The sequence below is a fragment of the Myxine glutinosa genome, chromosome 5 (assembly GCF_964187855.1).
Source record: "Myxine glutinosa chromosome 5, kmMyxGlut1.1, whole genome shotgun sequence".
Taxonomy (NCBI): domain Eukaryota; kingdom Metazoa; phylum Chordata; class Myxini; order Myxiniformes; family Myxinidae; genus Myxine; species Myxine glutinosa.
In genome coordinates, this window is record NC_136265.1 from 160,604,954 (window position 1) to 160,617,998 (window position 13,045).

General features: G+C 48.3%; 1 protein-coding gene across 1 annotated transcript; it reads right to left on the minus strand.

Annotated features, from left to right (window-relative positions):
* SLC25A10 (solute carrier family 25 member 10) lies at window positions 1–9,384 on the minus strand. The gene is made up of 11 exons (XM_068115819.2): window positions 8,907–9,384; window positions 7,464–7,583; window positions 6,972–7,086; window positions 5,553–5,601; window positions 3,963–4,004; window positions 2,553–2,596; window positions 2,281–2,351; window positions 1,989–2,081; window positions 1,255–1,332; window positions 714–770; window positions 1–545 (listed from the first exon to the last, which is right to left on the minus strand). Exons 1-11 carry the CDS (start codon window positions 8,997–8,999, stop codon window positions 444–446), a joined length of 864 nt encoding a protein of 287 aa, XP_067971920.2. The 5' UTR covers window positions 9,000–9,384; the 3' UTR covers window positions 1–443.
* Between the last annotated feature and the right edge of the window lie 3,661 nt (window positions 9,385–13,045).

Genomic DNA, 13,045 nt, shown 5'->3' on the forward strand with positions numbered 1-13,045 from the left:
TAAATCAACATACTTTATTGGTAGCGATAAAATAGAATCCAGTGTCATTAAAATAATATCTGAATCAATATATCTGATCATTAGCATCAGATCCCATGGCCCTAACATTTGAGACCCAAATGGTAATCATACATTCAGAAAAGGTCCCGTGTTAAGTGTTTATGGATTCTGCAGCATTTTCATTGCAGACAATTCAAATTTCAATGTCATATCATGTGGACATCTCACCTCAATTCCCTAAATATAAAGTTTTTTCACCTCTGTTAATACGAAACATTATCCTTGGATATAAAACACGTGTACCAAGGTTCTGCAAGCTCCAACACATAGAGAGGAGCTTAGGAAATGGTGAGTGGAGGTGAGTCAACAGTCGGCAAAACACAAAGATTTTGCAATAAAAACCGTGACGCAAGCCACTCTTGGACCTCGCGATACTCCATAAGTCAGCCAATGCTGATTAAACCAAAGTGGGAGCGAAGCTGCTCAAGGAAAACAAAGGTAAGGATCGTGTGAGGGATGAGCCTGATGGAGGCCGGAAAGAATCCCTGTGAAGACACAAGCACACGTGGGCAGATTCACAATTTGTAGTGTGAATGTCAGGGAGAAAACAGAAAGAATGGGATGAAGGAAGGAGAAAAGAAAGGAGCAAGCAGGTAATAAATACAAGATGGTACTTGATGTCTATGTATGTATGTAGGACAGCCAGTACTTGCCTTATAAAATGCCAGTGGTCCCAGTTTTCCCGTGTCTATTATACAATGCAGGACACCCTGCAGGAAAAAAAAAGCTTTGAAAACGTTTTTTTTAACCCAAAAGATGGACAAAATTCCATTCTCCTGCCTGTTACCACCCACCATTCTATTAGATTCACAAGGAAAATGCAGCAGCCAATCAACTTATTACAACCTGCTCAGAAACAACAACAAAAACCAGGTCAAAATTAAGCACTAAACTTCATTGTATTTAAACTTGGTGCATACAGAACCAGGATTTACGATGAAAATTAAAATGCAGGACATTTTGAATCGCCCACTCAACGGACCATTAAACTCCACGCGGCCAAACACAGAGCCACGATATTATAATCGGCACACAGCTCAGGTGAACATTATAAAACAGTTTGCACTCAGCAAAATAATACAATTCAGACGAATTGGAAAAGCAATTGAGAAAGCATTTCAAAAATTTCCATGTAGGTTTGATTGGTTCTGTGTCTCTGTAATAATATTTAGACCATGAGTGTTCGAGGCTTACCCTGTATTCTCCTTTTGAGTTCATGAGGCGTGTTTTGAGTACATCAAAAGGCTGGCATAGAATGGTTGCACATCCGCCCTGACAACACAGGATGTGAAAATGAGTCATAATGCCTCCTCGGCAAAATTTGTGCTTTAGCGCCTGGAATATTACAACACAATCAGCTTATTACGACAAATACACGTTACAGCTACACCACGGAGAATGAAGGGACATTTTCTGCAAGGTAGCACTCACAACTGTGGATAATTTGCTAAACTTTGATATAAGTGAAGAGCCCCTCTCCTCCTCATCCCTCCCCCTTCAGCTCCAAAAAAAGAAGGAGAATTGCGTTGCCATACATGTCCTCTTCCAGTGCCAATGCATGTTCTTGTTCCACGCAAGAAGGGCATAACTCAGTGAAAAATTGGCGAAATGCCCCAAAACTCAAACTTGTTATGTAACTTATCATAATAAAGGCATGTATCAAGTTTCACTTGAATATGTCAAAGGGTATGCTGAAAAACTGCACAAAACCACAGGTGGGATGGATGGACGGAGAGCAAACCTACAGTCCCCTTCAGGTAATGGACCAATAACAGTTCGAGGACATAAAAGAGGATATAAGGCACTTATGGAGCCATTTGTGGGGAAAGGCTCAGGAATTCAGCCATATTTCGGTACGTAATGGATACATAGCCCCTAAATAGGACCAAGATTTACAATAGCCATAAAAAAAACAATGCAAGACCCACAGCAATGAAGCTGGACAAGAAATGGGTGAGAACGTTGTCTTTGAAAAGTCCCGTGTTCAGCACCAGCTGTTTGGCTTGGTCATAGCATGAGAGCTGCAAAGCACAGACACAGTACACTCCAGTCTATCATGTAGTCACATGTCAGAATCTCGTGTGGGACTTCAAATCAACCAATCAAACAGGCGGTTGAGAGCACTAGTTTACCGAATCGAATGTGCAGTCTGATCATTTCTCAGGAGATGCCGGTATACCCAATGGATTAGGGTTCGACAATTCAGAGCTTTAGTCTCACCTGACCCACTGTGACAATGATTCCACGTGAAGCAGCCATTGACGACCCAGAAAACAAATTGCGCAGCCCCTCTGTGAGAGGGGGAGGGAGAGGGAGAGGGAGAGAGGGAGGGAGAGGGAGAGGAGAGAGAGAAAGGTCATGGAGGCGAACAACAGCGTTTTGTCAATGCTTGCGCAAGCAGAGAGAGGCAAAACTTAGGACAAAGTTTGCATACAGCCGATAAACCAGTCAAGTAATCCACAATGAATGCACAGAGGGGATATCAACCTTACCCTCACACACCACTCGGTAAATCCCATCCACAGCATGCTTGTAACTGCAACAAACATGAACCAATATACGTCACTTGTTTTTAAGGCATAGGCCATAGGGCAATGCTGTCTAGAACAGCATGTGTCTGTCCGTATGTCCCCACAAACGTACACCAATCAGAGCTGAGGATCTGGTCACATGACAGGAGGACAGCATTTAGTAACCATTACATACAGTTGCATATTTTACCAAAAGGAAATATAATAACCTCTGTGGAACGTTTTGGGGTCCCAGCGGGTGTCATAAGGTAGGTATGAGGTTTCAGAAATTCTGCAATAGAATTACGATTTTGAAATGTGATCGACACGGACCTTGCTCCTGAATGCGGAAGTGAACAGATGACGGTGGTTCGCTGGTTTGATAATATGAATGATCGTTTTAAGGCCATTTTCCCTGCTAGAGCGGGGGTTGGCCTTGTGGTCCCCATGAGCTCATGGTTCCCTGTTTGAGGCAATGTTTTTTTATGGCCGGATGCCCTTCCTGACGCCAACCCTTGGTCGCCTCTTACGATGTGCAGGGATACGGTGTACCTATTCTAAATCGGGGTACACACCGTGATCATTCATCCCAGCAAGCTGGTACTCAATTTGCCGACCTCGGAAGGATGACAGGCTGAGTCAACCCCCCTGGCGTTAATTCAACGATTGACCGGGATTCGAACTCAGGATCCTAGGATCCCAAGCCAGCACCCTAACCGCTAAGCCAACACCAGGCTGGTTTGATAATATCTCGATACAATTGTGATTTAACATTATATTTTGACATATTAATTCCATAGTATTAATTTGTGATTGGAATGATGATGAATGATGCTGTTTGGCATGAAAATAGAGATATTGAGTTTAAAGCAAAATGAGGAAATGATGTAAGGACTTCCATCCATGATATTCGCGGATTCCCCATTTGCAGCTTCGCCGTTGACTGGATATAGCAACTTTCATACTGGGTACGATTTTTGCCCAAGTCCTTCACGAAGCTGCTGTCAATGCCTGACGTTCGACTGAAGGTGACACAGCAATGTGGAATTTATTGGTTCATCGTTTGCCATTCTCCGTTTTTTTTTGTTTTGTTTTTTTACCCAAGTCATTAATGAACTGTCTGTCCATGCCTGAAGTCTTACATAATTTGTTAACTGGTAACTGGTATCATCACCCAGCTCATACTATCCTCTTCAACTAAAGTATCAAACAAGCCTGGCTACACAGTTGTTCGACTATCAGTCTTGTTTAAAAACCTTCAAAGAATGGAGCACAAAAGCCATAGGATTTTCAAGATACGATGATCAAAAGGATTGACTCAATAATTTCCAATTTAATTTCTTTAAAACATGAAAAAGACCAGCATAATAACGATTAAAATAAGATACTTACTTGCGACGCAGCTCAACTGGAAGCTTCATGTCATTCTGCATCCTGAAAAATAGCAAATTTAAGATTTTACTTGAACATGATCGCATTTCTCTTTTGTTACGTGCTCCTCCCCGAACCCCTGGTCACAGTGTACCTCCGAGCCCCGAGAGGAGCCACGGCAGAAAAATGTTATTCTGTGTCAAAAATCAAGAGGGAAACCACACCAATCGTTATCAACAAACAAATATTGTATAAAAAATCACACAAGAATAACGATACAACAATAATAGCAATCAAAAGTACAATCAACACATCTTATGATGGTAGCATCAGCTAGTATAGGATAACTCACTGTGCTCCAAGTGAGTGAAAAAAGAACATTCCCCAATGTCTCTATAGCTCAAAGTTGATCCCCTCCAGTGATCATTAGAGCGATGTCGAATCGAAACCTGAACCCCGTTCAGATGACGGGCCCGGTCACACTGCCAAAACAGCAGAAAGGCGTATGCGGCGGAAGCGGCGCAAAGAGTCACGTGGTCCAAAGCTGCGAAAAGCAAACTCAAAGCGAATGGGAAATCCAAAGGCGCCACTGCGTAAGGCAAACTCAAGGCGAATGGGAAATCCAAAGGCGCCCTCCAGGTCTGAACTTTCACGGCTCAGTCAGCGAACCGCAAATTAATCTTCCAAAAGCCACGGTGCACACACACACACATCAAATACATCTGAAAGCGGTGGAAATGGCTGACGAAGCAAATACCGTTGCTTGACGCTCGCAGCGCATGAATCAAAATGGCCGACGGCTCGTTCTCGAGTCGCAACGACCCGGCGATGATTCTTCAGAATCCCAACGCCAAACCTGACACCCAGGTTGATCAGTCACAGCGATAACCCCTATCGCAGGAATTCCTATCCAGGAAATTCAAAGTTCACTCATGACTCTTGCTCGACAACGTTCGATCCAGAACGTAAAGCAACCAGCTTCTTGTCCGACTTTTCGCTCCTTTATTTTCTCTCACCTCCTCTTCTTCTTCTTCTTCGTCTTCCGGTTCCCGATCCGGTTTCCTGTTTCATTTAACATTAACCTTTTTACCTTTTGACAATAATAATGGCTATTTCTCTCAAACAATAATAACAATAATACATTGAACCAGAAATGTTTCAAGTGGATGAAAACCACAACACCGGAAGTGACGAATCCGTAACACTTTGTACCCATGATCAACGGAGATAGACGGAAAGATAGCAATGGATTGGAATAGACAGTGATGTGAAACAAAAAATAAATAAATTTGCCAATGAATGTGGAAACGTGTGTGCCTCCGTCCCTCGGATGGACTTCAAGCAGACGTCCTGTCTGCTGGCATTAGTGGGTGGACGTTAAAGATCCCATAATGTCCTTCGTACGCGAGCCATCGCTGGCACCATGGCCAATTTACAAATTCCTGACCTAACCTACAGGGGGCGCTGTATTAGCGGCACTGCACTGTAACACCCGAGAGAGCTGATGCTAATCCCCAGCCACATGCTGCACACAAATACACCAAAAGTAGAAAAGGAAATCAGCAGGCAGATCTTGGTGCAATGGCTGACACAGCCTGAATGGTTCCTCACCTTACATTTACCAAATCTGCAGGAGCTCCCACAAATCCTCCACAGCACCCTGATGTCCAAAGGAGAAAGGCAGGGGGGAGGAGGGGAGGAACGTTAGGAATATGAATCGTACAGAAAGCATGTCATCTCCCCTCCCAATCTTTGTTTCCAAAACCGCTTCTCGCTAACCCCTTTTTTATTTTTTACCCTCTGTAAATCTGTCTTTTATGTCCTTTTGGGAAATAGTGGCCTTGCTCGCAGATCAGGGTGCAGGTTCAGGCACACGGTGCAAAGCATTGAACAAATCGAGAGGGAATGAGGTTTGAGGCAGGGCTTTAGCTTGAGTGCCGCCTGAACCACCAATGGGCGCAGAGTGGGCAGACCTTGGCGACGTCACGGGGCGGGACGTTGCCGGACGTTATATGAAGGGCTTGAGGACAAGAAGCTAAGTCAGATTTGGGCTTCAGCTGGGAAGGGCGTTCGCAAGAAAGCTCCCGTGGAGGTGGACCCTGTACCTCCCACCAGCCCTGGTCGAAAGCAACTGCCGCAACTCAAGCCAGCTTTCCCACCGACACGCAACACAATGGTCCCCTCCCTGCCTGACAATGACCGTCCCAGTTCAACTGTCGTCCTGTGGGACTTGCAGCATCCACACGGGCCATAAATAATTGGTTATTCTGTGTCCTGTCGATGTCCTCTCTGGCCTTTCTACTGTGGAGTGTTTGAAGCCTTAAGTATATAGTTAAGGATCGTTCATTTGTACGAATCCCGGGGCGCGTATTTCTTTTATTGGAAATAACACGATAATGATTGCATTCCTGGTCTCCCTCTCCCCCACTACCTCCCTGTTTTAATACACACTTTAAACTTACTGCATCACCGAGTTATTTGAACTACATACTAACAATCACTCGTGGAAAAGCCGCAGTGGTTTTTATAATCCTTCGAGGATAATTGGGTTTGAGCAAGTAACGCTCAATTAAACCCACTCTCCCACTGGGTGACGTGTCCGCTCGCACCTCCATTTTGGGTCCCCGGCATGGAGATAAATTTGGCGTGCTTCCCAATCGGCCACTGGCATTCCAAACAGGCTCGGTATCAAAGCACAGAAGCCCTTTATCTGGACTGATTGGCAGTGCGATAACCGCAACATTGTTTTTATAGGATTGGGATTAGGATACTGGTCCAAAACAATACTATCAGATCGAGTTAATAGGTAAAACCAGCACTTTTATCTTTAGTACTCCCAACAACGATTATAGTAATACATCCAAAGAAGAAGTTACTTGAAACAATTGGGCAGCAGGTGTACAACACCCCAATAAACCTTCCACTATTGTACTTATCTTGGGCGAACCTCCTCTAACACCTCACCTCTGGAGCTCCTTGCTTTCCTCAGACCATGACCAATGACCATACTCAATCCCTACCCTTACCTACCACCAAGTGCAGCAATGGCCACTTTTTGGTAGAAAGGAAGCGGTTGCTTGCTTTTCTTCATCACCATATCCCTCGCAGTCTCGTAAATGGCAAATCGAGTCAGGGAGTATGTCAACTAGAGGCAAACAAAACCAGACAAATAATACGTGTCGCAACACGCCAACGCAGTATACACAGGTAAACGGGTGATTCCACAACAGTGCCAACATACCAGTCGGTCTCAACTTCACAAAGCCCGATATGCCCTTATCCCAAACCTTTTGGACACATGGATGGTAGGCATTTTGGAAATGGTAAGCAGTGCTTGGATCCCAGATTAAAATCCCCCATACCCTGTTCATCTGTCTATCGTCTTCTAAGGTACTCTGACGATTCCTAATATGTCCTTGTGCTACATGTGACACATGTACAAACTCCACCAAGAACCACTTGACTTCGACACAAACTCCAAAGTAAGAAATTCAAATAAATTAGAACTCCCTTCTTGGTTACCTGTCTGCAGAGGGAGGCACTGAGGCCATTGTAAAGAGCCAGGAAGCCATCATTGCGGACGACACGCACCGCCATGCGGGTCATGCGCATTTTGGCCTCTTCCTGAGTTTGAAGGTGCACCTGGAGGGGTTTTTTGGAGAGGGGAGAGGGGAATAGCCACTTTGAGAAGAAAAGGTGGAGTGGGTAAGATTGTGAACTTGAGAGGATGAAGGATCAGAATAGATGCAGAAGAAAAGAATGATAGGTGCTCGTTCTACAAGACGAACAAGGTGCAGGTGAGGTTCTTGAGGAAGGGATCCAAGGTCATGTTTAAAGGGATTAATGGATACAAGGATTATACAGTAACTAACATCAAATGGTTCTCATACAAGTTTTTCACAAATCAAGTCAAACAGGAAAATATATATATTCTACAGTATTTCAAAATGGCATTAGCAGTTCTTCCCTTATCAAAGCGATGGGTGAGGTGCGGTGACGGGAAGTGTGAGGTGACGGGAAGTGTGAGGTGACGGGAAGTGTGAGATGACGGGAAGTGTGAGGTGAGGTGACGGGAAGTGTGAGGTGAGGTGACGGGAAGTGTGAGGTGAGGTGACGGGAAGTGTGAGGTGAGGTGAGGTGACGGGAAGTGTGAGGTGAGGTGACGGGAAGTGTGAGGTGAAGTGACTGGTGTGACGAGCGAAGTGACAGATAAGTGAAGTGACTGGTGTGACGAGGTGAAATGATAGATGAGTGAAGTGACTGGTGTGATGAGGTGAAATGATAGATGAGTGAAGTGACTGGTGTGATGAGGTGAAATGATAGATGAGTGAAGTGACTGGTGTGATGAGGTGAAATGATAGATGAGTGAAGTGATTGGTGTGATGAGGTGAAATGGCAGATGAGTGAAATGACTGGTGTGATGAGGTGAAATGGCAGATGAGTGAAGTGACTGGTGTGACGAGGTGAAATGATAGATGAGTGAAGTAACTGGTGTGATGAGGTGAAATGGCAGATGAGTGAAGTGACTGGTGTGATGAGGTGAAATGGCAGATGAGTGAAGTGACTGGTATGATGAGGTGAAATTGCAGATGAGTGAAGTGACTGGTGTGACGAGGTGAAATGATAAAGTGAAATGACTCCTGAAGTTGTCACTGTAATTAGCCAGTGATGAGGTGACGTGACTGGTGAAGAGGTGACTGTGATTGGCCCGTGATGAGGTGAAGGGTGCATCGTTTTTGTCGAGTGATTGATCACACGGCATAGTGACGTGGCGACGTTATGAAGAGGTAGCAAGTTTACTCCGCGTTACGAAAGGACACATAAGCAACACGTCGGGTGTCGTGTTGAGTAGGGAACGAAAGACATTCGTACACAACGTTATGGCGGCCGCGTGAGTGACATGGACACGACACACGTCAAGCCGTATGCGCGATGTGATGCCAGGTGAGTGCACACGCCGCACACCTTGAGAAGGTCCAGCGGGTGTGTACAGCAAGCAGCTCCGGCGGAGGCCAACCCGCCGAAGTACCAACGGGATCGCCGACTCGGCTCCGCCATGTCCGCGGGATGAACCCGACAGAGGAGGACGACGACGTGAGCAAATGATTAACGGCAATCGCCAAGAACGTCAACTACATTACTTTACGTAAACTTCGTGCGCACTTTAATTAATTAATTCTTCCTCGTAAACTTCAGTCTTGTCCGTCAGCTGTATATATCCGGTTATTCCTTCGTCTTCACTTCTTTCACTCGATATCCTTTAATTTATGCAAACTTCATTATACTCTGCCATTCCCTCTTCCCTTCGCCGTCTCTCCCCTATTATCTCCTCTTGCGCTCCACGATAAAAACCTCCTTAACGACCTCACTCGTTATAAACAGAAATCCGCAAAACCACGCGTCAGCCAATTGGCGACCATCGCCGACACGCCCCGTCACGGTTAACCAATGGCAACGCTCTACGAACACGTCATGCCCAAAGTCCGAAGTGACAGCTCCATAGCCAATCAAATCCCGAGATGGCGCCCTCCCTGTCCAGTTCGAGTCCCGACACAGCTATAAACTGCCGTCCTGGTGCCTCACAGGTAGATTGATGTCGTCCCGTACTGAATAATTATTCTGCACTTATTAATTATCTTTACTCCTCATTATATCTGAAACATCTCCATCATATCTCCAGACTCTCTGCTCACCTTCACTCCTTCATTCCTCTTTTCTCCCACCTCTGGAACAAACTCCCCCACTCCCTTCAATCCCACTCCTCCCTCCAGGTCTTTAAAACAGCTGTTCACCACCATCTCTTATCTTCCCCCATCCAAAGCCTTGATCTTTTATACCCCCGTTAATTCACCCAAGATGCACTTTTTTGAAATACCAACATCTTTCCTGGAAGTCCTAGCTGCGTCCACGTTTTTTTTTTACCTCTCTCACCCTCCCCCCCCCCCCCCCCAAACCACCTCCCTCGCCCCCCGCCTCCTCCCCCCAAGCCCTCTCCCTCCCACAGATCTCCCGATGTCCCTGCTCTCAAATGTTGTACTTTGTGTTTCCCCCTCTCCCCATCCTCTTGCTCCCCATCCTCTTGTGTGCTTGCTCTCTGGTCTCCCGCTCCCTTTATTTTGTCTTATCTGTCCGTTTGTTTTTTTGTCATTAATGTTAGTTCTTCCACGAGCCTCGATCTTGTATACAAAAAATATATAAAAAATCCCCTCATAACCACCTCCTTGCTAATGTATAACGGTAGCTTTGCCCTTCCTGAGTTGTGGTGACAAAAACGGCACAGAATATTGATCCACCCTATAAATACATACTAAAACCCTATTGCTTCACCTATAGCTACCTGGTATTGTACCCCCCTATATATTAACACTCCAAATCCTTCACCTGTGTGGCACGCTCAAAAATTGCCCCTTGCATCATGTAATCTATATTTTCATTATTCCTACCAATCCCCAGCACCGTACACTTGTTTAGGTTCAATTGCATCTGCCAATATTTTGTCCAATCTCGGCAAGTATCAATACTTTCCTGAATCTGATCACCACCCTCTCTGCTACATGTACCTGACCTCCAAGCTTTGTGTCACCTGCAAATTTGGAGAAAAAAACCCCTATTCTTCACCCCCACTATCCAAATCGTTGATGTAAAATATGAATAACTAGATGGTATTCATAGAATACTTACCCTGCGCAGTCAACTTGGTGTGAGCCAACTCTTCTATTTTTGAACGTTTCTTTTTTTTTTGATCCAATATGGCTGCCAGACCACGTGAGCGATGACATCATAAATTTATATTCTCTAAATAATTGTTGCATAGATCATGCTCAATTAATTTCAAACTGATCAGACTAAGCGTTGTCCCTGTGGAATTATAACATTGTGGCGTACACGAACGCCCACTGGCGTGGACATCATTCCACGCACCAAGTGGGCGGCGGCCACGCCCGAGGGGTAGGCGTGGCCTCAGGATATACACCGGGCGCGCAGCCCGGAGCGCACCAGTGCTACAGTGACCTCTTTGGAATAAAGAACAAATAAACTTACCGCGTTGTCCGCTTCCTCCTTGGTAGCAAGTCGCGCGCGTAGTACCGCGTGCTTCATTGGTGACCTCCGACATTCGAGTCAGCCGTCGCTGACTACCCGAAACCACCGCAACAATGGCTACCAACGCGGTCTTCATCAAGCTCCCCGAATTCTGGGAGTCACAAGCCGAAGTTTGGTTCCTGCAGGCGGAAGCCCAGTTCCGACTTCGAGGCATCACGGTGGACGAGACCATGTACTGCCACGTGGTCGCCGCCCTCGGGCCCGGCACGGCCACCCGCGTCGTATCGGTCCTAAGGGATCCACCTGCCGACGGCAAGTACGAGGCGGTCAAGCGTCTCCTCCTCGCCACGTTCGGCCTTACGGTGGACGCACGGGCCGATCGCCTCTTGGACCTCCCCGAGATCGGGGACACGCGACCGTCGGTCCGTATGGACCATATGCTGGCGCTCATGGGCGACGAAACCCCAAACGCTCTATTCCAGGCGTTGTTTCGACGCCAGCTGCCAGCACGAGTCCACCTCGCTTTGGCTGGTTCCGCGTTAACGGAACCCCGTGCGCTCGCTGCTGAGGCCGACAAATACTACGCGGCTTTGGACACGCAGGCGAGTCTTGGCGCGGTTGCCGCTCCTGAGGCTCCCGAGGCTTTCCCCGACGCACCACACCTCGTGTCCGCCGTCACGCCCCGCCCACCACCACCGCCGCCGCCGCGAAGAAAACCGCGGCCTCCGACGCCGCAGCTGCCCGCCTGGTGTTTCTTCCACGCCAAGTTCGGCCACGAGGCTCGGCAGTGTCGCCAGCGGTGCTCATTCGGCAGGTCGGGAAACGGGCGAGGCGGCGCTCGGTGGCAACGGTGAGCGTCGGCAATTCAAACAGCCTTCTGTATATAACGGACACCTTGTCCGGGCGCCGTTACCTGTGCGACACGGGGGCGCAGGTGAGTGTCGTTCCTGCTGGTACGTCCGACAAGCACACTGCGGGCCGAGGTCCCGCACTGCTTGCGGCCAATGGTACGTCTATACGCACGTACGGAAAACGCTGTCTCTCCCTGCGGTTCGGAGGTCAGGTTTTCCGTTGGACGTTCGTTACGGCCGACGTGCCCATGGCACTGCTCGGCGCGGACTTCTTATGTGCTAATGGATTACTGGTCGATGTAAAGCACAGAAGGCTTGTCCAGGCTGAGACGTTCAGCTCGCTCGCGTGTGCGCTGCCCGCCTCGTTGAGCAGCTCACAGAGCGGCTCACTGACCGGCTTGCTGAGCGGTTCCGTTCCGGCCAGGTTCATCTGTACGCTTCTGGCAGTGGACGAATTCGCCCGCCCCCTCGCGGGTTTCCCGGCCCTCACGCGGCCCACCTTCTTGGCGGGGACCGTCAAGCACGGGGTGGAACATCACATCCCCACTGCCGGGCCACCGGTCTACGCCCGGGCACGCCGCCTCGAGCCGACGAAGCTCGCCGTAGCTAAAGCGGAGTTCGCTACGCTGGAGCGGCTCGGCATCGTGCGGCGCTCCGAGAGCGCGTGGGCATCCCCGCTCCACATCGTGCCCAAGCCCGGCGGGGAATGGCGACCGTGCGGGGACTACCGGCGCCTCAACGACGCCACCACCCCCGACCGCTACCCCGTCCCCCACATCCAGGACTTCTCCGCCCGGTTGGCGGGGATGTCCTTCTTTTCAAAGGTGGACCTCGTACGCGGCTACCATCAGGTCCCTGTCAGGCCGGAGGACATCCTGAAGACGGCTGTCATCACGCCGTTCGGGCTTTTCGAATTTCTTCGGATGCCCTTCGGTCTGAAAAATGCGGCTCAGGCGTTCCAGCGCCTCATGGACAGCGTCTTGCGCGGCTTGGATTTTTTGTACGTCTACCTGGACGACATCCTCGTCGCCAGCGCGTCCCGCGAAGAGCACCTTCGTCACCTCCGCACACTCTTCGAACGTCTGGGCCAGCACGGCCTGATCGTGAACCCCGCCAAGTGCCGGTTCGGTGTCGCTGAAATCGACTTTTTGGGGCACCGCGTCACCAGGCACGGGGCCGTCCCCCTACCGGCCAAGGTGGAGGCGGTGAAGG

Bases quoted from the DNA above. Each gene is read 5' to 3' on its own strand.
- SLC25A10 (XM_068115819.2), bottom strand. From the start codon at position 8,999: ATGGCGGAGCCGAGTCGGCGATCCCGTTGGTACTTCGGCGGGTTGGCC. The intron at 7,087-7,463 runs GTAACCAAGAAG...GTTTGCCTCTAG, and splicing joins GTGCCTCCCTCTGCAGACAG to TTGACATACTCCCTGACTCG. The intron at 4,005-5,552 runs GTGAGGAACCAT...GCTATTTTTCAG, and splicing joins GCAGATTTGGTAAATGTAAG to GATGCAGAATGACATGAAGC.